Below are 24,336 nucleotides of genomic sequence, written 5' to 3' on the forward strand. Positions count from 1 at the left end.
ATCTCCGACCCCTGGCTGGGTCGAGTCTTCTGCGCATGCACGCTGCTTATGTTCGTGCTCCTGTGCCCGGGAGCGCTCTGCACTTGCGTAGTTCAGAAAGACTTGAGCTGTGCAAGTGCAGAACTCTCCCAGCCACGGGAGTATGATCAGGAGAGGCGAACATCCAGGCATGCACAGAAGTCTGCAACCCAGTCAGGTTCTGCGATCTTATGGAGGGCACTGCAGCTGCCTGGGGGGGCAGCAGAACTTCGGCGCTGGACAGATAGACTTCTAGGTACTGGAAGAAGCCCCAGGTAAGTAAAGCTTCACTTCCTTATTTTATCTCGCATATCCTTTAAATGGGGGTAGATGTGCCTATGTTTACAGGAAAAGACTCAGCTGTGCTGGAGACCTTTTTTCATTTAAAGGCAACTTGAAGTGGAAAAAAATACTTGCCCGTATACTTACCTGGGGCTTCTTTCAGCCCCCTGAAGCCTTCCTGATCCTTCACCATCATCCTGCGCCACTCTGTTCCCCCGGTGTTTGCCTGCTTCATGTGTGGCCCCGTGCCATGTGGCTTCTCCATGCCTGCGCAGTAAACAAACACTTCTACCATGCGCATAACACTCCCACCCACAGGAGCATGATAGAGGAGGTGTGTGAGTTGCCTGGCTTATGGAATGGGGAACAGCAGAGGAACAGGTTTGCATCGACGGACCAGGAAGACTTCAGGGGGCTGCAAGAATCCCCAGGTATGGAAATGGACAATTACTTTTTTCACGTTTCCCTTTAACAGAGAAAGGGGAGAACCTGTTGTCGATGGCCGGTGAGGGAAAGGACAGTCTGAGCTCTGTAAAAAGTTGAGAACCAATTGAAGTACCGTACTTCACAGTGTAGTACATAATATTATTATTATTATTATTCATGCAATAGTCACAGAGAAGACACTGGGCAGTATCACAGGACACCAGTACACCAGCCATGTTCCGTTCTGAATGTATCGGGTCACATGACTTGATTGATTTGTGCTTCCTATCTTGTGCTTCTGTAGATGAGGACGTGCTGGATACGTGGTTCTCCTCTGGACTTTTCCCGTTCTCCATCTTTGGTTGGCCCAATGAGGTAGGATCTTTTGCAGGACATTGTTCACTTGACGTATGTTGTCTGAATGGGAATTTGTTGAACAGTAAGAATCCATGTTTAGGGCCTATACAGACGTTTAACGATTGTTGCCGGAAATGACTGCATTGGCCATTTGTGGCAGTCAATCAAAGTCTTCCACAGCCAACATAGCTCAGTGAAATTGCAAACGGCTAGTTTTTTTGTTTGTTTGTTTGATCCCCCCAAAAAACGGCTATTTTTTGCCATTATTGGAAAATTATACATTATAATTTTTTTTTTAATAAAACGTTATAATTATTCTTGCAGAACATTGTACAAGTAGTAGTATGGGTGTGTAATATTAGTTTTAAGCTATGACACAGGAAAAGAGGATAACCCTACCCACTCCACCTTACAGTACAGTATAAGAGAAAATGTATGTACTAGGTAAGGGAGATGAGATTGTGGTTACATAGTGAAAATATCTATGATGGAGAGGAAGTTGGAAAGACCATTTTAAAGTGATGGCTTTTTGAGACCCTGTCTTCATGTGTTACAGGACAACTGAAGCAACAAGAGAGATATGGAGGCTGTTATTTCCTTTTAAACAATACCAGTTGCCTGGCTGTCTCGCTGATCCTCTGTCTCTAATACTTTTAGCCATAGAACCTGAACAAGCATGCAGCAGATCAAGTGTTATTGTCAGAACTAACCAGATTAGCTGCATGCTTGTTTCTGGTGTGATTCAAACACCACTGCAGCCAAATAGATCAGCAGGAATGCCAGGCAACTGGAATTGTTTAAAAGGAGATAAATATGGCAGCCTCCATATTCTTCTCACTTCAGCTGTCCTTAAAGGGTCAGGGAAAAACCTCCTAAATGGATGAGGATTGGAGTTTCAGAGAATGAAAGCAGCTCCAGAGAAATCTTGGTGCCATGTACAAGATTAGGTTTTGACAAAGGAAGGCGTATTCGATTGATGAGGTGAAGAGATTGGTTGTCTGCATACTTTTGTATGAAACCGGAGGTATGGGTGGGAGTATTTGGAGCATGAATTAGAGTATTTGTTAACCTCAAAGGCGAAAATTGCAGAAAGGACAAGCTAACGAGGAGTACAGAGGATAGAGAGCTCTAGCTGTGTCATCCACAATGGTCTGTAGAGGACAGAGTCTGGATTGTAAAATAGCTAAGAGTTGCAATAGTCTTATCTCACCAAGAGAAGAAATATGAGGGCATCTACTGGGAGATTGTGGTGGTACCATGATACAGGAAGGGATGTTTTTTGGCAAGGCCACGCTGGTGGAGGCGGGTAGGACCTAGAGAGATTCTAGATGTTGATAGTGAAGTAGAGTTTGGACTTGAAAGGGATGCTTTAGTTTGTTTGCGTTCCTTTGATGGTAAAAGTAGGAATATTTGTATGTGTACGGTTTGTTGTCCATTTGTTGAACTGGAAATCTACATCTCCCTGAAGGCTGTAGCCTACGTAGTAATGTGACTTTGCACACTTATTTCCTATAGAACGAGGATCTGAAAGTCTTCTACCCCGGGACACTGCTGGAGACCGGCCATGACATTCTCTTCTTCTGGGTGGCTCGGATGGTGATGCTCGGCCTCACGCTAACCGACAAACTGCCATTTAAAGAGGTATCCCGTCAGCCCTCATATCAGTCTTTATTACTGCTCCTCTATGGGAACAAAACGCTCGCTCTTTAACCTCCGAATGTCAGCAGGTCTGAACAGTGTTCATGCATGAAATGTCTTCTGTGCTTCCTCCGATAAAGTGTCCTACATCTGTAGGTTTAAGGTTTGTTTATGGTGTCCAATCTCCAATAAGCAATGATGTGTCCCTAGTGAACATTAGAGAAGACATTGATCCAATATTTCTACTTGCTATTGTGTTTCTGATTAAGTAGTTTAGCATTTTATTATTTATATAACACTGACCTCTTCGGCGGCGCTTTACATGGGATATTCCCTCAGAAGGGCTCACAATCTAGTCCCTACCAATGTCCATCGTAGTCTAAGGTCAATTTTGGAAAAAGACAATAAACTGTATGTTTTTGGGATTTGGGAGAAAACCAGAATGCCCAGAGGAAACCCACACAGACACGGGGAGAACATACCTCTGTCCAGATAGTGCCCCGGCTGGGATTTACACCGGGGCGCTGCAAGCCAGAATGCTATCCACTATGCCACCTATATCCTTCACCATTTCCAGTTACCGTACATACCATAAATGTAACAGTTCTTTTGATGGTTGAATGACAGAATCCATCTTTCTCTAGTCTTTTTTCCTTTTATCTCCCCCTCCTCCTCCCTGCCCCGTTTTGTTATAAATGTTCAGTAGTGTGCCATCTGTCTATCGTGCTTGTGTTTTATAAGCGCACAGTACAGTTTTATAAGTAGTTTGCTAAACTTTGCCTTGGGTTAGGTATCCGCTACACAATACTTTATTTTTCGCCCCATTAGACGTTATGTTCAATACAAACATCAAATCTAATTAAAAAAAAAAGTCTCTTAAAGGATACCCAATCTGACATATGGCTTGATGATAGACATGTGTATGTACAGTGTCAAGCACACAAATAGCTATGTTGTGTTCCTTTTTTTCTTTCTCAGCCTGGAAGAGTTAAATATCAGGTATGTAAGTGGCTGACTCAATCCTGACTCAGACAGGAAGTGACTACAGTGTGACCCTCACTGATAAGGAATTCCTCTTTTTATCTCATTCTTGCTCTCAGAAGCCATTTTCTGCTGGGAAAGTGTTTTATAGCTGGAATTTCTTATCAGTGAGGGTCACACTGTAGTCACTTCCTGTCTGAGTCAGGACTGAGTCAGCCACTTACATACCTGATATTTAACTCTTTCAGGCAGAGAAAGAAAAAAAGGAACACAGCATAGTTATTTGTGTGCTAGGCACTGTACATAAACATGTCTATCTCATCATGTCACATGGCAGTTCAGGTATCCTTTAGAACAGGGGTCTCAAACTCAATTTACCTGGGGGCCGCAGGAGGCAAAGTCAGGATGAGGCTGGGCCGCATAAGGGAATCAATCAGCTTCAAAATCAAATTCACACTGAAGCGAACTATTTTGCCTATTTTACCTTATAGTTCGCTTCAGTCCTCCCATTACAAGTAATCCGCCGCTTCCCCGCCACAAAACTAGGGCTGCAGAGCCCCCAAATCGCCCAGGGGGCAATCTGCCGGCATTTCCTGAAAGGGGCAAAGCTTTCAGCTTCATCTGTTTCCCTCCTGACGTCAATCGTGGCGCATCGCCGCCTCTGCCCGCCCCTCTCACTCACAGAGAGGGGCGGGCAGAGGCGGCGATGCGCCACGATTGACATCAGGAGGGGCAGAGCTGAAGCTGAAAGCTCTGCCCCTTCCAGGAAATGCCGGCGGATTGCCCCCCCCCCCCCCCCCCCCCCGCGATTTGGGCGCTCTGCAGCCCTCGTTTAGCGGCGGGGATGCGGCGGATTACTTGGGAGCACTGAAGCGAACTATAAGTAAGCTTTTGCCGGCGAGGGCCACAAAATATTGTATCGAGGGCCGCAAATGGCACGCGGGCCGCGAGTTTGAGACCCCTGCTTTAGAAGCTACAGCATGAGTGGTACTCATATTCATAGCATTTTACTGCATCAAAGCAGTTTTAAAGCTACTAGCTTTAGTAGTGGCATCGATATAAAAGTGTACACACACGCTATACTAAACTCTGAAAAGGAGTTGCATACATATACCAGTAGTTCTTTAAATAACAACTGAAGAAGGATATGGAGGCTGCCAAATGTATTTCCTTTTAAGCACTACCAGTTGCCTGGCAGCCCTTCTGATCCTCTGCTTCTAATACTTTTAGCCATAAACCCTGAACAAGCGTTCAGCAGGTTAGGTGCTTCTGACATTATTATTGTCTCATCTGACTAAATGAGCTGCATGCTTGATTCAGGTGTGTGATTCAGACACTACTGCAGCCAAATAGATCAGCAGGACTGCCAGGCAACTGGTGGTGTTGAAAAGGAAATACATATGGTAGCCTCTATTTTTCTCACTTCCGTTGTCCTTTAATAATTCATAAGTTTATAACTATTATGGGATGTTTCCATCTAATGTGGGAAATCATGTACAGAAATAAATCACATGACATAGCGCCGCCCAAGTATGACGCATGCAAATGACGCATTCATATGTGCATTGACTGGAAAGCCACATTGGACCCAGAATGCCGGCCCCTAGTGGAAACCAGACCTTAAGATCTATTTACAGTATATATAAAACCCTTAAAGGGATGCTTAAGTCTAGGAAAAAAAGAGTCTTACTCTCCTGGGGCTTCTACCAGCCCCCTGCAGCTATCCAGGGCCCTCGCTGTCACTCACTAATTCTCCTGTCCCCCGCCGCCAGCTACTTTCGTTTTCGGCAACAGGCCTGTCCATGCGTCTTCTTCTTTATGTTCCTGTCCGCAATAGCAGGATAGAGGGCGCTATTGCGGACAGGAATGTGAAGAATCAGACGCGTGGCCAGGCCTGTCGGGTCTGTCGCCAAAAACAAAAGTAGCTGCCGGCGGGGACAGGAGGATCCAATCAAGACTGTGAGGGCACAGGATGACGGCAGGGGGCTGGTAGAAGCCTTAGGTGAGTAAAACTTTTTTTTTTTCCAGATACTTAAAGCGGACCCAAACCAAACATATATTTTTTTTAATTTAAAATATTTAGTTGCACCACTCTGACACATACAAAGATAAATAAACACTCCTTCAAGCCTATGAGCATTTCAGTGCCTGCTTTTCACAACTAGTGTTATACAGGTGGCAGCCATTAGCAATTCCTCCTTTGCTGGATACCATCTACTCCACCACTCTGCCGTATTCTGTCCCGGCAATATGAAAGGAAGGGAGGGGTTCCTCCAATAAATGTATTTTAAATTTGTCATCATGCAGCTGAAAAAAGGCTGCTATTTATTATTATAATTTAGAAAATAGATTTTATTTCTGAAATCTTGTATTTTTAATTTGGGACCACTTTAAGTGTCACTTGTTTTTTTTATTCCTTTAACAGTCCTTCAAGTAGTGTTCCATAAACAATAGCTTTATTTCAGTGTTATTTACCTCTTTGCCTTTTAATCCTCGCTCTGTAGGCTTGACTCATGTCTCTCTGCTTCCCCCTGCTGTCTTTCAGGTGTACCTGCATGCTATAGTACGTGATGCTCATGGACGTAAAATGAGCAAGTCCCTGGGAAACGTCATTGATCCCCTGGATGTGATCAGAGGAATAACCCTGGAGGTGAGCTGTGGGTAAAGGAGGAAGGTGGAAAACATAGGAAAAAATGAGAAGATTTTCTGCTAACTTTGCCTTATTTCCATGTCTCTTTATAGGGCTTACACAGTCAGCTACTGGAAAGCAATTTGGATCCCGCAGAGTTGGAGAAAGCCAAGGAAGGACAGGTGGGCGATGGTCACATGACCTCATCCAATGATGTGTCCTACATCACAACTGTATTATAATCTTATACAGATCTTATCTTTGTACCTTAGAAATCTGACTATCCCATTGGAATCCCTGAATGCGGAACAGATGCCCTGAGGTTCGCGTTATGCGCCTACACTAGTCAGGGTATGTATATCTGATATGTTTTTTCTGTGTGTTCTGATCTGGGAGGTGTTTTAGAGAATTTTAACCCAGCAGCTTTGATAGTTATCTTATTTGAGATCAGTGCTCTGCTTTTGACCTCAGTCTGCGGAACTCGTGCTGCAAATTCTTGGAATGCTTTGATCTCTCTCTGATAGCAGAAAATATAGAAACTAAAAACAGTTCTCTGTTGTCTCACACTGCCCCCTAGTGACTAGTGGCCAGAAATACACATTACAGCAGTACTAATTAGAAGCAAGGAAATGTAACAAGTAAGAAATAATAATAAAATGTGCTAAAAGAATTTGGCCTGGAGCACTTGCAAGCCTCTCTATAAATTGGCTGCTAAAGGGTTAAAGTGTCAAGCTGATTTTTTTACTTGCCCCTATCGAGAAATATTTAACATTTTAGAGTTGTGCTAGATTTGAAGCTGTTGTATTTGATATTTATTTTAATTATTTTATGTGGAAGAGCATTGCATTTTCGACGCATTCTTTCATACTGCGTTTCTTTTCCTTCCAGGCCGCGACATTAACCTAGACGTGAACAGAATCCTGGGCTATCGTCATTTCTGCAACAAACTCTGGAATGCCACAAAGTTTGCTATGAGAGGACTAGGAGATACGTTCACCCCTCCAGAATCCTCTCTGGTGAGCACCACTAGCAGGATGAGACCTCCTTGTGTTTCTAGTGAGGGATCTATAATGGGAGCAATCAGGTGCCAAGACAGGGGAGCAGCTTTAATAGTACTGGATAAAGACACAAAACTACATAGGAAGGAGCACTTACTATAGATGGATACAGAGGCGTATAGCCTGTAATGGATGGAGCTCACCCGGATGTTGGAGATGGATAACCCTGCTTCAACCTCCCTGGCATTATGATTATTTCCGGTCTAAAAGCCCTACAATTTTTTTCATAAGCTTTTAGACCTTAAAAGCAAGGAAAAAAACCAAAAACATACCACAGAGAGTTCTGCAGCAGCTCCTGCATGTAACTTACTCAGGCACGGGATTACCACTCTGAGCTGCGGATTTCCATAACTTGGGGTTATTGTTAAGGAGGTTAATGAGCAAAACTTGAGGCCAGGGAACCGGGTGTGAACCACAGATCTCTAGAGAAAAAAATCTTTCCAAACTTACATGGTTTGGTTAAAAATAGACATCTGTACATAAGTCTAACCAGACAGAAAGAAAAAGTAAACATTAGGTTCATTTCTGTCCTGCGCCCTCACACATCCCAGGTGATCCAGGGGCAGGCAAAAAAATAAAAACCTTACAAGGCCTGGGCCAATTAAACTCTTTTTAAGAGAGCCCAAAGTGGGCTAATATAAATAAACACAACCTAGGCTACATGATCCCATTGGGGCTGGGTGGATCAGGTAGCAGCCAACTCCACCACCCCTGAATCCTGCTAGGGCCCATTTTCACTTTCGTGGCCTCTGGGTGACGATGCTGGAAGGAAAGAGATCTCATTCCATAAGAGGTGTTTGACATGGTGGATTTTCGGGGGGAAGGGGGAAAAAAAAGAAAAAATAAGCATGTTTTATTACACAAAACCTTTTTAAATAAAAAACAAACAAAAAAGCCACATTGCAGCAGCAATAAGATCTCACCAACAGAAAGCTCTGTTGGTGGGAAGAAAATTAAGTTAAATTCATTTGGGTGCTAAGTTGCATGACTGCGCAATAATTTGTTAATGCTGTGCAGTGCTGAATTGTAAAAAAAATTCCTTGTTCACCTGCTTCCGCATTACTGTGCAGACGCTTTCCCATTCATGTGCAGACGGTTTCCCGGCGGCCAAGTGACCTCGATCGCAGTTATTAACATATTTTATCAACAAAAAAAAGCCTTTTTAAATATAAAAAAATAAAAAACAGTTCGGGCCATCTCTACTGGTCACGGGGTGGGGGGGGGGGGGGGGGGGGTGTGTGTGTGTAAGCCTGTGGTCCTCAAGAGGTTAAAGCCGTGGATGCTTTTCAATGCAAGGAAAGCACCCAAGCCCCCTGCAGATATATAATTAGTCATAACTACTTTTTGTCGTAAAATATTCCAGATTTTAACCACTTGTACTGTAAAGAACCCCTTCCTAAATAGATGTCAAAACCTTTTTTTTCCTCCATAAGCAGATCATGTTCGTTGTACAACCCTAGGGACAAAAAGCTCATCTGCCAAGCCTTTGTATTGCCCTCTGATGTATTTATACATGTTAATCAGTTCACCTCTCAGTCACCATTCTTTTCAAGCTCAATAAAACTAGTTCGTGCAACCTTTCTTGATAAGTCAGACTTTTCATTCCCCTGATTAATTTAGTTGCCTGTTTTTGTCCCTTTTCTAGAAGGTCAAACCTCCTTCCTATAGTGCCCTAAACTGTATCCCATACTCCAGATGTGGCCTCACAAGGGACTTATACAGAGGGAGCACTATAGAGGCATCTCCAGGGCCGGTTCTACTAGCAAGGGGGCCCCCGGGCAAAATTAACCCCGGGGTCCCCCAATAGACACCCACTCAATCAAAAATCAGCAGTAAGGACCCTTTGTTGCAGCCAAATTTCCAACCAAGGCCCCTGAGGCAGGGGCTGACACCACCTGGCTCAGCTGAAGACTCTGCAGGGGAACAACAGTTAATTTGGGGGAGACACCTTGTGGGCCCCTACAGGCTCTGGGGCCCTGGGGAAATTGCCCCCTTTGCCTCTATGGTAGCACCAGCCCTGAGCATCTCGTGGTTTTATTTCCCGTTTTTTGGATGCATGTTGAGTAAGCCGGTTTTCTCTTCTAGGAGAAGGTAAGAGGTAGGAGTCTAGCTGCAGCTTGTGTAAATGTTATTCTTCCCCCACTATATGTACCTAGATTACCTAGATTATACTTATTTGTTTATATATATACTTGTAAGTTCCATATATGGAGAGACTGTTCTGTGCTTGTTTCAGCCCACTGGTCAGGAAAGTTTGGTGGATCTCTGGATCCTGAGTCGGCTCAGTCTTGCAATCGATCTCTGTAACAACGGCTTCCAGAACTACGACTTCCCAGGAATCACCACGGCAGTGTACAACTTCTGGCTGTACGACCTGTGCGACGTCTACCTGGTAAGAGAACGGACTTCTCTCTTTACACTGTTCTCGGCCTCCGTCTTCCTGTCATTTCCTGCCTTGTTAATCTCTGTCTTGGCTATTTCGTGAATAAGGATACTTTAAATCAGGAACCTTTTTGGCTGAGAGAGCCATAAATGCCACATAATTTAAAATGTATTTCCTTGAGAGCCATACAATATGCTTCTAACTGGGAAAGCGCGCATGCGCAGCAGAGGGCTCCTGTCCCTGTTGCCATGGTGATGTTTATACAGTTGATCTACGGGCAGCGGAAGTGTCAGAAATGTTTTCAGATTCTCTTGGGTATCAGCAACATAAGCAATTTCACTGAGAGCTAAATAGGAGAAATACCGACTAACAGCTTGTATATTTAGCTAGCTGACTTGGGGGTTGATTCACTTTGTAGGGCAAGATCCCCGCACTTTGGCCCAATAGGCTACCTGTCAAGTGACAGGCAGCTTATTGGGCCAATCAAAGTGCAGAGGTCTTGTCCTACAAAGTCACTGGACCTGACAGCAGTAGCGTGCCTACTTTGAAATTTTTATTTGTGCTGCTTGAGCAGTGTAGCTTAGTGAATCACCCCTACTGATATGTCAGTGAGCCAGTTGTAGCCATCAAAGAGCCACATCTGGCTCCCGAGCCGTAGGCTCCCTACCCCTGCTTTAAAGGGAACCTAAACTTGAGAGGATTATGGATGTTTCCTTTTAAATAATACTAGTTGCCTGGCAGTCCTACTGATCTATTTGGCTGCAGAAGTGGCTGAATCACAGACCTGAAACAAGCATGCAGCTAATCCAGTCTGACTTCAGTCCTGGCTGCCTGTTCTCAGACACAATATATACAAATATTATTATACACAACACATCTTTGTGTCTGCCTGCTTGTTTGTCATTTTCTCCTGCCTCTTTCTGCCCCTTGCATCCACCACCATCGTGGCTCTGTGTGCAAAGTTACACATCTGTGATCTGTACATCAGGTCTGATCAGTGATATCTGTAATCTATTCCCTTCCTGGCTTTGCCGTGATCCCTCAATATCAGAACTGATGTGCAAAAGCTCATTGTCATTTAAAGCGGATACCCGAGATGAAAAACAAACTATAACAAGTAAATTGTCTATATATCTTATCTGAAGTTTAGATAGTATACACAGCAAATATAGCTGCAAACAGCTTTAAAAGATAATGATTATTTCTTCCTGTGATACAATGACAGCAGCCATGTTGTTTGTAAACATTACACAGAGGCAGGCTTATCTGTATCTTGAGCACTCAGCCTGTGAAAAAAACCTAATCCCCCCTCCTCCCTCCTCCCCTCTGCCTCTGAAATCAATGGCTAGTAACACCTCCGCCTGCCCAGACTGAGCTCCCATGAGCCCTTGCTACTGCCAAGGCTCACTGAAAACCTGTGGGCGGGGTTTATTTAGTTTATAGTAAATTAAAGTATTAACCTTCTTGCCGGTTATCCCGAGCTCAGCTCGGGGTAACCTGCGCAGAAGGATTTCTCCGGCCCCGCTGGGCCGATTTTCAAATTTTTTTTTTTTTACTGCACGCAGCTAGCACTTTGCTAGCTGCGTGCATATTCCGATCGCTTCCGATTCGCCGCTATGCGCCGCCCCCCCCCCCCCTCCAGACCCCTTGCACAGCCTGGCCAATCAGTGCCAGGCAGCGCTGAGGGGTGGATCGGGATTCCCTGTGACGTCCCGATGTCCATAACGTCATCCCGCCCCGTCGCCATGGCGACTGGGGAAGCCCAGCAGGAAATCCCACTCTGAACGGGATTTCCTGCTTACTCTGATCCCCGAAGGCGATCGGAGTGGGTAGGGGGATGCCGCTTGTCAGCGGCTATCATGTAGCGAGCCCTGGGCTCGCTACATGATTAAAAAAGTGCTGCGCTGCCCCCTTGCCGTCAGAATTGGAAAGGCAAGGGAGTTAAAACAAAAAAGTATTTGGCTTGAGGAATGCCCTATAAACAATAGGAAAGGAACACAATTATGCAATGAGTAAAAGTTCACCTCGGATCCACTTTAAGTTCAGTGAAAACCTGGTACCTTGCCCTAGGCCTATATCTTTCCTTATACTGTCATGTTTGTCCGCAGGAGTGTTTGAAGCCCATCTTCGCTGGCACAGATGAAATTGCCATCTCGGTGGCACGGAACACGTTGTACACATGTCTGGACGCTGGGCTCCGCCTCCTCTCCCCCTTCATGCCTTTCCTAACAGAAGAGCTTTACCAGCGGCTTCCCCGACGGGCCCCAGAGCACTTCCTCAGCATCTCCGTCACTCCTTATCCTGAGACCACTGAGGTAAGGACCACTACTGTCTATCATCCTGAGACATTATTAATAATAGAATTATATTATAAAAATTAAATTAATTTATATAGCACTGACATCTTCTGCAGCACGTTGCAGAGTACATTGTCATGTCGCTGACTATCTTCAGAGGAGCTCACACTCTAATCCCTATCATAGTTCTAGTCTAATGTCCTCCCATATTATTATCGTTATTATTATTATTATTATGTATTTATATAGCACTGACCTTTTCTGCAGCACATTACAGAGTACATAGTCATGTCACTGACTGTCCTCAGAGGGGATCACAATCTAATCCCTATCATAGCGTAATGTCCTCCCATATTATTATTATGTATTTATATGGCATTGACCTCTTCTGCAGCACATTACAGAGTACATAGTCATGTCCCTTCAGAGGGGATTACAATGTAATCCTACCATGGTCATAGTCTAATGTCCTATGCATTTACGGTATATAGCTGTGGCCTCTTTTGCATCACTTTATAGAATACATAGTCATGTCAGTGATCACAGTACAATCCCTACCATAGTCATACAGTGGCTTGAAAAGTATTCGGCCCCCTTGAAGTTTTCCACATTTTGTCATATTACTGCCACAAACATGAATCAATTTTATTGGAATTCCACATGAAAGACCAACACAAAGTGGTGTACACGTGAGAAGTGGAACGAAAATCATACATGATTCCAAACATTTTTTACAAATCAATAACTGCAAAATTGATTCATGCTTGTGGCATGCAAGCCACTGTATGTCACCCTAATGGTCAAGGCCAATGGGAAAGCCTGTTCTGTGAGAGATCTAGCTGTCTGTGGGGGTAGAGTGGGGAATGTGGGTAGGAGTGATATGAGAGTGAGACTCCATAGTTTGTATTACAGGAAGCAGTACAAACTTGTGCAGAGAAGAATATTAGATTGGACCTCTGCTGGGGAGTCACTGCTTTAGGCTTCTTTCACTCTATGTCCGTTACATTTCAGCGCAGCGGACAAAATGATTGCATTGAAACTCTATGCTACTATAATTGAATTGCGCGTCCACACTGGTGTTTCTGCAGTGTGCCGATTTCTGTTGGAATAACTCACAGCTTAAAACACAACACTCAGACACAGGAGACCTTCACCTATTCAGTAGGAGACCTTGGGCAAGACTACCTAACACTGCTACAGCCTATAGAGTGCGCCCTAGTGCAGCTCTGCTGCTTTGAGTCCACCAGGAGAAAAGCTTGATATAAATCTTCTGTGTCTTGTCTTGGTGTCAATATTAGCAGAAAAGGGTGTCGTTTTTGATCTTCGAGGCAAAAAAATGTATTCAGAAATAATTCATAGTTACTGCAGTAAAAGAACAGAGGCGCCAGCAGGATACAAGTTGATAAACATATGAAAAAAATTGCTGGGAGGCAGCGGTGGACTTATCTCCGGAAAGCAGACACGAAAAACTGTCTGGATTAGTACAAACACATTTATCTAATGGTACCCCAAAGATGCAACGCGTTTCGCAGGCACAGCCCGCTTCATCAGGCAATAAAGTGGGGACAACTGTGGACAAGAGACCATACACATTGCTATAACGATTTCTGAAATACATTTCCTGCAAAATATATGCAACATCTAAGATTGAGAGAAATTGTGTGTGGTGCAACATGATGTCATAAATAGTAGCGATGTCAGCGGTAGTCTGGTAAAGTGTCTGATGCAATAAATGTATAATATTAAAAAATTCATAAAAATGGAGACCAGAATTAGAATAAAGTGCTATGTGCGGTGATAATAGGTAACATCATCTTATTTAGGGGGAAAAAAGGGGCCTTGATTATAATGAGTATAGCAGGATAACAAACAAGAAAAACACCCGTATGGGGTACATATGGTAAAATGCAAAAATACATGTAAGGTGCAATAGTGCATCAACTGCATCATCAATAGTGCATACGGGCGGTTTTCGTGTTTGTTACCCTGCTATACTTATATTAATCAAGCCCCCTCCCCCCCTCAAATAAGATGATGTTACCTATTATCACCGCACATAGCACTTTATTCTAATTCTGGTCTCCATTTTTATGAATTTTTTTAATATTATACGTTTATTGCATCAGACACTTTACCAGACTACCGCTGACATCGGTACGATTTACAACATCCTGTTGCACCACATACAATTTCTCTTAATCTTAGATTTTGCATATATTTTGCAGGAAATTTATTTCAGAAATCGTTATAGCAATGTGTATGGTCTCTTGTCCACAGTTGTCCCCACTTTATTGCCTGATGAAGCGGGCTGTGCCTGCGAAACGCGTTGCATCTTTGGGGTACCTTTAAATAAATGTTTGTACTGATCCAGACAGTTTTTCGTGTCTGCTTTCCGGAGGTAAGTCCACCGCTGCCTCCCAGCAATTTTTAACATTTTTATCAACTTTTTTCCTGCTGGCGCCTCAGTTCTCTTACTGCGATCCTGTGTCCACCCGTGATGGAGGGGTGACCTACCCCCTTCTTTCCGATCTACAGCGAGTGACTTCGTAATCCTGAGTGAGGACAGAACTTATTTCATCACCTGCATATACAGTGGTTGCCTGTGTGATAACCCTGCTTTGTGAGTATTCACATCTCACTGTTCATAATTTCCATTTGTTTTTAACATACGACACTATATTGGGCTCTCGGTCTCTTCATTTTTATAATTCGTAGTTACTGATCTTAGAGTATTTTAATATAATATCTACATCACTTCTCTTAACATATTTTTTTTGTTGTTTTCTTTTCCTGCTTTTAGTTCCACTGGCGTGATGCGGAGATTGAGAGGAATATGGACCTTGCGTTGCTTATAGTGAAATCCATCCGCTCTCTGCGGGCCGATTACAACCTCACCAAGACCAAAGCTGACTGTGAGTACATAGCGATGTCCTAAACATCATGCTGTGATGGGTTAGAATAGAATAAAAATTATTATTGGCAATTTATAGCACACCTTAACTGACGTGACCTGATGAGATAAATGGGAAGTAATAGTGTCCTTGTCCTACTAATAACTTGTCTGAGATCCCTTTCAGTTTTTTACATTCCAACAGTTGAAATAATAAAAAAGTGTTTATCTATGCAAATGAGGTAATCAAATACAGCTGTGGCTCTCCTGCCATAATACTATTGTGTGGCTAAGGAAATACTGCTGATAACAGGACAGTAGTGTAAAATTCAAACTGCTATTACAGCAAATTCCCCCTTATCTGCAACCGTAAGTCTCAGCCAAGCGGCAAACCTGAGGGGGATAACAGGGACTTTGCATTTGGCAGGTTTTGAAGCTATTGAAATACTTACCCAACCTCCAGCAACATCTAGCAGCCTTCCTGCATCACATAGCGGACGCCAACGGCTTCTGTCATGCATTTCACATGACCCAATTTGGGTCAGCTGACAAGCCGGCTTCCATGCGCAATGGAAGCCAGATAGCCGCTAGCAGCCCATTAGGTGATGCAGAAAGGCTGCTAGACATCGCTGGAGGCTGGGTAAGTACCTCAGCGGGAGGTTTGTGCATTTTAGGACAGTTTCTCGAGCCACCGGCTAGCACATGTATCCGGCATCAGGCGGTCCCCGTCTGTCCCGGATATTCGAGACTCTGCTGTATTTTTCTTGTTGTGCAGCTGAATGAAGCAGATTTTATGTCAGACTACCATGGCTGCTGTTTAAAATTGAATTCAATCCTTGAACTGAGGATAAAAATATGAGACTCCAGGAAAGTTCAGTGTTTGCAGTGGGCAATAGAGGTGTCGTTTGAAAGGGATCAACCTCTGTTTAATTCGAATGAATGGAAGCAGTTTTTAAACAACTGTGATAGGTTTACATGTAAATGCCGTGGTAGATCCCATTATGTAATTTAGTCTTAGGTGCCACATGTAGCGTCCAAGACTGCTGCTGCGGCTCTGTGTCTCCTTAGGGCAGGGGTATCAAACTTAATGCTAAAGTCCAGGGCCACCTTCCTCCTTATAAAGTTCCCTAGTGTTTTGTGGTCCTCTCTCCTCCCCTATACAGTTTCCTCATGTCTGTCTAGTGGCCTTCTTTCCATCCCCATACAGTTCCTTGGTGTCTAGTGGCCCCCCTCCCTCCACTATACAGTTCTCTGGTGTCCAGCAGCCCCCTCCCTCCACTACATAGTTCCCTGGTGTCTAGTGGCCCCCCTCCCTCCACTATAGTTCCCTGGTGTCTAGTAGCACCCCTCCCTCCACTATACAGTTCCCTGGTGTCTAGTGGCAGCCCTTTCTTCACTATACAGTTCCCTGGTGCCCAGTAGGCTCTTCCCTCCACTATACAGTTCCCTGGTGCCTAGTGGTCTCCTCCCTCCCCTATACAGTTCCCTGGTGTCTAGTCGCACCGCTTACTCCACTATACAGTTCCCTGGACTCCAGTGGCTTCCTCCTCCCCTATACAGTTTCCTGGTGTCTAGTAGCCGCCTACCTCCCCTATACAGTTCCTTGGTGTCTAGTGGCACCCCTCCCTCCCTATACAGGTCGCTGGTGTCTATTGCTTTCCCCCTCCCTCCCCCATATGGCTTCCCTGGTGGTCTAGAGTAGGCCAAACATAATGCAAAATGGGGAAACCACTTGCGGGCCAGATTTGGCTCTGAGGGCCGGATTTTGACATGTATGCCCTAGGTGCTCAAACCGCAACACTACGATGTAACCTCAGGAACCTATGCCGAACACTTTCCTGCTCGGTAGCAGAAAAGCATTTAGCGGTAGCTGTCCCACAGAAGCTCGTTTGAATTTTTTCCCTTCTTTTTCTTCACAAAATTGCTTCTGTATAGTAAATGGAGTTGCATGTGTTCTATGGCTGCTAATTGTCAGGAACAAGCCTCTGTTTGTGTCTCTGCATTACGGTAGTCATTGGATTTGCCTCCTTCTGCCAGGATCTTGGAGAATAATCGTTCCCATGAGTTTGAAGTTATTTTCCGTTGAGGTGCGGCCGGACAAGTCCTTTTGTGTTGCTTGGACTTTGGACTTTCCTGCTTATCGCTACAACGTATCCGTGTAGAAAGCGTACTGTAGTTGCAGTTGTCCATTTACAGGTTGTAAAGGGAGATATTGTAGGAATGCTGAACTGTCAGGAATACCAACTGTTATTTAAGTTTCCTAAAGCAAACCTGAAACCATTCTGAAATAAAAAAAAAACAGATACTTAAGGAGGAGGAAGGATCTGGGTCCTATAGAGCCTTTCACGGTCCCCATGTTCCTCCTCGTTCGATTTGCTGTAAAATTCTGCTGTAGCACATAATCATGAAATCTATCACCTGACTAAACTGATCACATGCTTCTCAGGGAGCTTTCCTAGACATGACCATCGCTACAGGCCATGCTGACCCCAGTCCATTGTTGAAAGTGCCTGTTGCAGGCATGTTGGCATCAGAACTGGGTTACAGAGCAGTGGAAGAAGGTGGCCTAGTCAACAAATCACATTTCCTTTAGTCTTCAAATATCAAGACTTTGTGAGTTTTGCTGAAAAAAAAGGCTGATCCATGGAGGTACCACCTCCAAAATGGAAAGAATTTGAGGATCGGCTGCTGAGCTCTTGGTGTTATACCACAAGAATCCTTCAGATGTCTTGTGGAGTCCATGCCTCAACAGTTAGAGCTTTGTTGGTGGCGTTAGGGGGACCTAAGCAGTATGTGGAAGGTTGTTTTTAACGGTTTGTTTGATCATCTGTCGACTTTTGCTTTTCATCCTCTCATAGGTTATGTGAAATGTGTAGATGATGACACCAGAACTGTGGTTGCTGCTTATACATCATACATCACAGTCCTTTCCTCTTCCAACGCTTTGGTGATCTTGCAGCCAGCAGACCCGGCCCCCGAGGGCAGCGCTGTGAACACCGCATCTGACAAAGCCACCGTTTACTTAATACTCAAGGTTAGTCTTTTAGGATGGCACTTTCTCATGGGCTATAAAAACAAACTGGCAGCCGCTGACGTTTGTTCTGGGAAGTCAAGGCATAGATGGACTAGTGCTTGGCATGGTTAATTCACAGTCATGAATGCTACCTGGACACGAGGCCTAGTTAGCAAAGACAATAGATCGTGTTGTGTTCCTTGCAGGGCCTGATTGACGTGGAGAAAGAATTGGCCAAACTCCAAGTGAAGAAGACTGAGCTTGGCCGACAGCTGGAGAAGCTGCGGGAGAGGGTATCTGGGGCAGATTACCGCAACAAAGTTCCCACTGCAGTACAACAACAGGATGCAGACAAGGTGAGCGAACGCTAGTAAAAATATAGGTCGTTTACATTACAGATATTTTACTGTGCACTTACACAGCACCCATAGCACCCATGTGGTGTCACTCGCCACAGCAGCCATCTTTAGAAAAGGACATCAAACACAGCAGAGGAGCGGCCACTATCGGGAAAAAAACGTAAAACATACATATAAAATGTACATTTCATCCTGGGTAAAATGCAATATAAATTACTTTTCTCCCACATCCTCCAGGACCGCAGTAAACATGAGAACCCTGGCTCCTCCTACAGTGAAACACAGGCTAGGCATTCATTAATCAACCATACTATAATTTCCCACCTCTCTCAACCTTCAGTCCACTCTGTTTCCTGCTTGCATGATTTACTTGTGTTAGGCAGTCGGGCCCAGGACTGCCTTGTCATATAGCCGTATATAAGAATATGAGGGCTGCCATATTTATTTCCTTTTAAGCCCCGTCTACACGGGGAGATGTTGTGGCGATCGGCGGCCTCTTGCGCATCCCCCGCATTCGATTCCCTGCTCGTCCCCGCCGGCGCTGCTTATCTCCCGCACGATTCCCTGCCATTGTTCCCTCGCGGGGATCGAGCAGGGAATCGGCGGTGCGGAGATCCGTCCTGTTGGATCTTATCAATCGAGCCGCGGCTCGATTGATAAGGAGCATCGCGGCCGCATCTACTCATGTAGATGCGGCTTTAAACATTAAAAGTTGTCTGGCAGCCCTGCTGCTCTATTTGGCAGCAGTAGTGTGTGAATCACACCAGAAACAAGCATTCAGCTAATCTTGTCAGATCTGACAGTGTCAGAAACACCTGATCTGCTGCATGCTTGTTCAGGGTCTATGGCTGAAAGTATTAGAGGCAGAGGATCAATAGGAGAGCCAGGCAACTGGTATTGCTTAAAAGGGAATAAATATACCAGCCTCCATATACCTCTCGATTCAGCTGTCTTATAAGGCTCCAGGTTCCCAGGCTGTCCGTCCACCTGTGGCTGTCTGCGCTCATCACCGACATGGTGTTGCAGGGGTTTGGTAGAAGGGTAGGGGTTTAGGCTTACCTCCCTCTCGCTATGTGGATTGTGGAGGCTGAGGTCTTCCGGGTCCATCACACGGGTGAAGCCGCAGGCAGAGAGCGGTGAGAGCTGGCATCTTGGGACAATGTTCGGCTGCATGGCAGGCGAAAGTGAAGCTGGAAGCTATGAATGCCGGGTGTAACCACGCCCCCTGCAGTGCAATGAATAATTACAGTGGCCTGCCTGCGCAGGCACACTAGTGGCTTTCAGCTCTGGCTCCTGCGGCTCGCACCTGCGCAGTAGAGCAGACCCAATCGGGCTTGGCTAATTCTGCCAGAATCCGAGTGAAAGCTGCTAGTCTACCTGCACGCAGCGCTGACAAGCCCTTGTCACCAGACTTTCTGGGATCCCACCGCTGGAACAGGGCTGAAGGGGAGGACAAAGGAAGGCTCCCGAGGTAAGTATTCCCTAGGGCCACTTTTTGACACTTCAGGGGCACTAACAAAGCTACGGCCACTATCTCAGAGTACATTCTCTGTGTCCGTGGCACAGGTATCGTATTGGCAAATGTTTGCTTATAGCTTTTTTATGTTAATTTACAGTAGTAATGCTAATGTGGGGTTCTCTTGTTTTTCCACTTTTTCTCTTAGGCTAATAGTGATGGGAAGGCCCTTCCCTAAAACATAAAGCTAAATCTAAGAGATGTTTTGCATGTTCAGTTAAGCTACCAGAGTCATGGGATAAGACCCACTGTCAGAAATGTCTGGGAGATTCACAAGAACTGGACTCCTCAAAAGTGTTGAAACATTTTCTGCAATCTACTACAGAAATGCAGTCCACTTTTGAGGCCCTTAGAACAGCCATTACAGGGAAAATAGGGACTCTACGGACAGGTTCATCAGCGGATCTTCCCAGCAACCTCGTTCTGGAGCATGACCATTTCTCTGAGGAGATTTTGGAGGAAATTGAAGAGGCAGGTTCAGACGAGAATGGACCTCCTATAACCTTTAAAGACTCCAAATACTTATTTAACGCAGAAGAAACCTCTGAACTGCTTAAGGCCATTCACAATTCAGAGCAGATAACAGCCATAGATCCATCTGTGCAGGATGAGGTTTATAAAGGACTAGAAGTCTCAGAGGGACGAGTTTTTCCCATCCACAAATCTTTTAATGCTTTAATAGATGAACAATGGAATGCGCCCGAGAGGAGGTTAACGGTTCCTAAATCATTTAAAAGAAGATTCCCCTTCAGTGATAAAGAAACGGAGAGATGGGCCAAATGTCCGAAACTGGACGCAAGCCTGTCACTGTACTCCAAGTATGCCGATTTGTCCTTTGAGGGCACTGGGGCACTCAAGGATCCTATGGATAAAAAAGTGGAAGTCTTGTCCAAAAGGGCTTGGGAGGCAACATCCTTTTTATTTAGACCCACGATTGCTTCAGTATGTGTTTCGAGAAACGTAGTCACATGTGTAGATGACCTACAGGCCCAAATAGCAGATGGAGCCTCACAAGCAGAGCTGCTGGGATCTATACCAGTGATATCAAGGGCTTTGGTGTTTCTAGCGGATGCAGCAACAGAATCTCTGAGAGCAGCAGCTAAAGCGGCAGCCCTAGTTAATTCCACAAGAAGAGCTACTTGGTTGAAAACCTGGGAAGGGGACGTGACCTCCAAAGCGCGTCTATGCGCAATGCCGTTTGAGGGCAGTCTGCTATTTGGGAAGGACCTGCATAATATCCTTTCTCGGTCAACGAACAAAAGGAAAAAAATCCCAGATAAACGTAAAAGAAATCAGACAAAGTTTTTTAGCGGGAACAATTTTCTTCCCCAGAAGAATAAATCCTCTGAGGCCAGAAAGAGGAGGGCCTATGATAGAGGCAGGGGTAGAGGCTCAACCCCTTTCCAGAGGGCAAGGGCCCCTGGAAATAAGCCTAAATGATTCAGTCACAGTGTGTGTGGGGGGGGGGGGGGGGGGGACTTTTTCGCTTCTTAGACCAATGGAAATCAGTGTCCCAAAGCCATTTTATTTTATACATTTTAGAGTCCGATCAAACCGCAGTTCAATGCTCTCTCCCCTCCCCCCCCCCCCCCCCCCCCCCAAAAAAAAAAGACAACCGCTCTAAAGCAAGGCCGTCACTTTTTTCTTGCTGTTGGACCGAAGTTTGATTTGTCATGTACCATCGGATCACCAGGCATACATGTAAAAACAGCCCTGGGAAATTTGGGCGCAGGGTAAAGCCGAAAAAATGGCTCATCTTGCTATTGCAATTCCCGAAGGAGTTAATTACTATTACCCCTCCAGGCTGCCGTGGACTCGGGTTCAAAATATTTTTAAAGTCATTTGGGCCCCGTCTATTAACAGAGCCCAAATTACAGACTGAGCACTACTATGGCTGTAATTCACATTACGGACTATGAAGGTGCATGGTGCGCCCAAATTTCCGTGCGCAGTTTTTCCCCGTTTCGATCAACAGGACGAGAGATTCTATTCCCACGTCTCTGTGATACACATACCATTGGGAAAGTATCACATGGTCATTAATCTAAGGTACTTAAATGCTTTCCTGAGGGAGACAAAAATTCAAGATGGAATGCATTTGCTTGGTGGGAAACCTTCTATTTTCTCAGGCATGGATGTGCACCCTGGTTCTCCAGGATGCATACCGGCACATGCTCATCTATCCAGGGCATCAGAAGTTCCTGAGGTTTGCACTAAGGTTGCGGGATGTGGTTTGTCACTTTCAATTTCACAAACTTCTTTTCGGTCTCGTAGGCTTCGCCACAAATATACACAAACATTATTGCAGAGGTGACAGCCTACTTACATTTAAAAGAAGTCAGAATAATTCTGTATTTAGAGGTTTTTTTAATGTTGGCAAATACTCCAGAAGACTTAGGAAGGGATCTAGTTATCTGCAGGCAAAATTAAAAAATCATAGTGTGAGTGATAAATCTAGAGAAGTCTAATTTAGTGCCCACCCACCAAATTATGTTCCTAGGATGTATTCTAGCTTCTGCACTAGAAATACTATCCTTACCTAAGGGAAAAGTGGAGAGGGCTCACGAAAAGATGCAAGCATTTTTTCGAAAGAGAAGTGACCAAGAATCAGTTTCCCTGCTAAGGTCAATGTCTTCCTGCATTCTAGAAGTGTAGTGGGTGCAGGGGCACTCCAGGGCACTTCAGGAGTGGCTCCAGCGCAAAAAAACTAGAGAACGGTATTTTGTGGTAAGCCCCAAAGTGGCACAGTCCTTAGAGTGGTGGCTAAACCCACAAAACCTCAATCAATGTCATCCATGAGCGATAAAAGATTGCAGATCACAATAGATGCTAGTGCGTGGGGCTGGGGAGCACACTTCTCAAACACGTCCAGGGAAAATGGTGCCAGGACCTCAAGTAAAAGTCCTCCAATTTCAGAGAGCTGTCATAAGTCATGGAAGCTTTGAGAGCCCTAATAGATTGAAGGAACAAAATGTCCTGATTCTTTCAGACAATATGGAGACTGTTACATACCTAAACAGGCAAGGGTGAAACAAGAGAGCCAGATTTATCCCATTCTTTACAAATCCTGAGTGGGCAGAGATCCACTTAAAATCATTGACAGACAAACCCATAGGAGTCTAACAGAACTGTTTGGCAGTGAGGTTGAGCACTCGTTTAGTGGTGGAAGCAGAGTGGAGCTGTGTCCAAAGGTGTTTCGGTAACTGGCAGAGAGATGGGGCATGCCCAGGGTGGATTTGTTCACTTCCCCAGAAAACAGAAAGCTACCAGACTTTTGTTCCCTACCTAGTTCATTCTCTCCAGAACGTTTAGATGAGCTAACAGTCCCATGGGGCAGTGGTCTGCTGTACAGCTTCCCACCATTCAATTTACTTATAAGAGTAGTAAGAAAGATTGTACAGGAGGAGTCCACGGTAATACTAATAACTCATTGGTGGCCAAGATGAGCTTGGTTCCCACTGGCAAAATCTTTGTCCTTATAGGGGCCTTGCACCCTTCGGATACGGCAGGTCCTTCTGTCTCAGGGTGGTCTGTACCATCCAGATCTGGTGAAACTAAGACTGCATGGATGCTGAAATGATGCCCTTAAAAAAATTGTGGTTGGAAAGAAAGGAAGGATCTTCCCAAATCGATAAATGTCAAGTATCTTAGTTTTCCTGCAGGATGGGGTGCATTTGAAGTTAGCTGTAAGTACAATAAACGTACATGTTGCCGCCCTCTCAGTTTTCCTTGATAAGACCCTGGCCAAATATCCCTATTTAACATTTTTTATTAAGCTGATTGCAAAGAATAGGCCTGTAAGCTGAATTCCTATTCCCTCCCCCCGTGGGAATTATCCTTGGTTTTACAACAGTTGTCAGAAGCCTCTGGGGTCAGCTGCCCTACGTTGCTCACTATGACGATGGCCTTCCTTTGGGCCATCACTTCAGCCAGGAGAGTAGGTGATCTGCAGGCAATCTCTATCAATAATCCATACATGACTATTCTACCAGACAGAATTAGTTTTACTCTTGATCTGAATTGCATGCCTAAGGTTAGTTCAAGCTTCCATAAGAGGCAGGAAGTGATACCACCTTCCTTTTTGTGAAAGTGCAAAATTGGATAGGGAGAGGTCTTTCCACCTGTTAGATGTTAGAAGAGCCATATTAATATATCTGGAGAGGCCTGAGGACTGGAGAAACTCCACTAATCTACTAGTAATGTTTGCTGGCCAGAGAAAAGGGCAACATGCAACCAAAAACACAATCTCAAAATGGATTGCAGAGACTATTTTCCAGGCATACGATATGGCTAAAGTTCCTGTACCATCAAGGGTAACGGCCCATTCTACAAGGTCACTTTCCACTTCATGGGCAAAAAGATCAAGAGCATCAACAGCCACCTGGGCTAATCCCACTCTGCAGTCGAACCACAATACGGCTTTTGAGAGGAAGATCCTGCAATCAGTAATCCCACCCTAAAATAGAGGTAAGACTACTTCTCCTTGGTC

General features: G+C 44.8%; 1 protein-coding gene and 1 long non-coding RNA gene across 5 annotated transcripts in view; one reads left to right on the forward strand and one right to left on the reverse strand.

Moving 5' to 3' along the window:
* LOC137528794 (uncharacterized) overlaps window positions 1–24,336 on the reverse strand; it is a 137,047-nt gene that overhangs the window by 75,213 nt on the left and 37,498 nt on the right. The window contains exons 4-5 of one of the 3 annotated variants that reach the window (XR_011023467.1): window positions 6,178–6,357; window positions 909–1,143 (exon numbers count right to left, since the gene is read on the reverse strand). This is a non-coding gene — a long non-coding RNA (uncharacterized lncRNA). Of the gene's footprint in view, window positions 1–908; window positions 1,144–2,729; window positions 2,928–6,177; window positions 6,358–24,336 lie in introns of those variants that run through there. The other 2 variants (XR_011023465.1, XR_011023466.1) reach the window with 2 other exon arrangements.
* The window catches only part of VARS1 (valyl-tRNA synthetase 1), a 61,500-nt gene that overhangs the window by 33,727 nt on the left and 3,437 nt on the right, over window positions 1–24,336 (forward strand). For both annotated transcript variants that reach the window (XM_068250374.1, XM_068250376.1), the window contains exons 20-30: window positions 1,031–1,101; window positions 2,599–2,724; window positions 6,248–6,352; window positions 6,445–6,513; window positions 6,604–6,682; window positions 7,220–7,347; window positions 9,626–9,781; window positions 11,881–12,087; window positions 14,870–14,981; window positions 17,818–17,993; window positions 18,179–18,328. In XM_068250374.1, coding sequence (XP_068106475.1) covers window positions 1,031–1,101; window positions 2,599–2,724; window positions 6,248–6,352; window positions 6,445–6,513; window positions 6,604–6,682; window positions 7,220–7,347; window positions 9,626–9,781; window positions 11,881–12,087; window positions 14,870–14,981; window positions 17,818–17,993; window positions 18,179–18,328 — 1,379 coding nt within the window. The remainder of the gene's footprint in view (window positions 1–1,030; window positions 1,102–2,598; window positions 2,725–6,247; window positions 6,353–6,444; window positions 6,514–6,603; window positions 6,683–7,219; window positions 7,348–9,625; window positions 9,782–11,880; window positions 12,088–14,869; window positions 14,982–17,817; window positions 17,994–18,178; window positions 18,329–24,336) is intronic.

The sequence above is a fragment of the Hyperolius riggenbachi genome, chromosome 8 (assembly GCF_040937935.1).
Source record: "Hyperolius riggenbachi isolate aHypRig1 chromosome 8, aHypRig1.pri, whole genome shotgun sequence".
In the NCBI taxonomy this organism is placed as follows: domain Eukaryota; kingdom Metazoa; phylum Chordata; class Amphibia; order Anura; family Hyperoliidae; genus Hyperolius; species Hyperolius riggenbachi.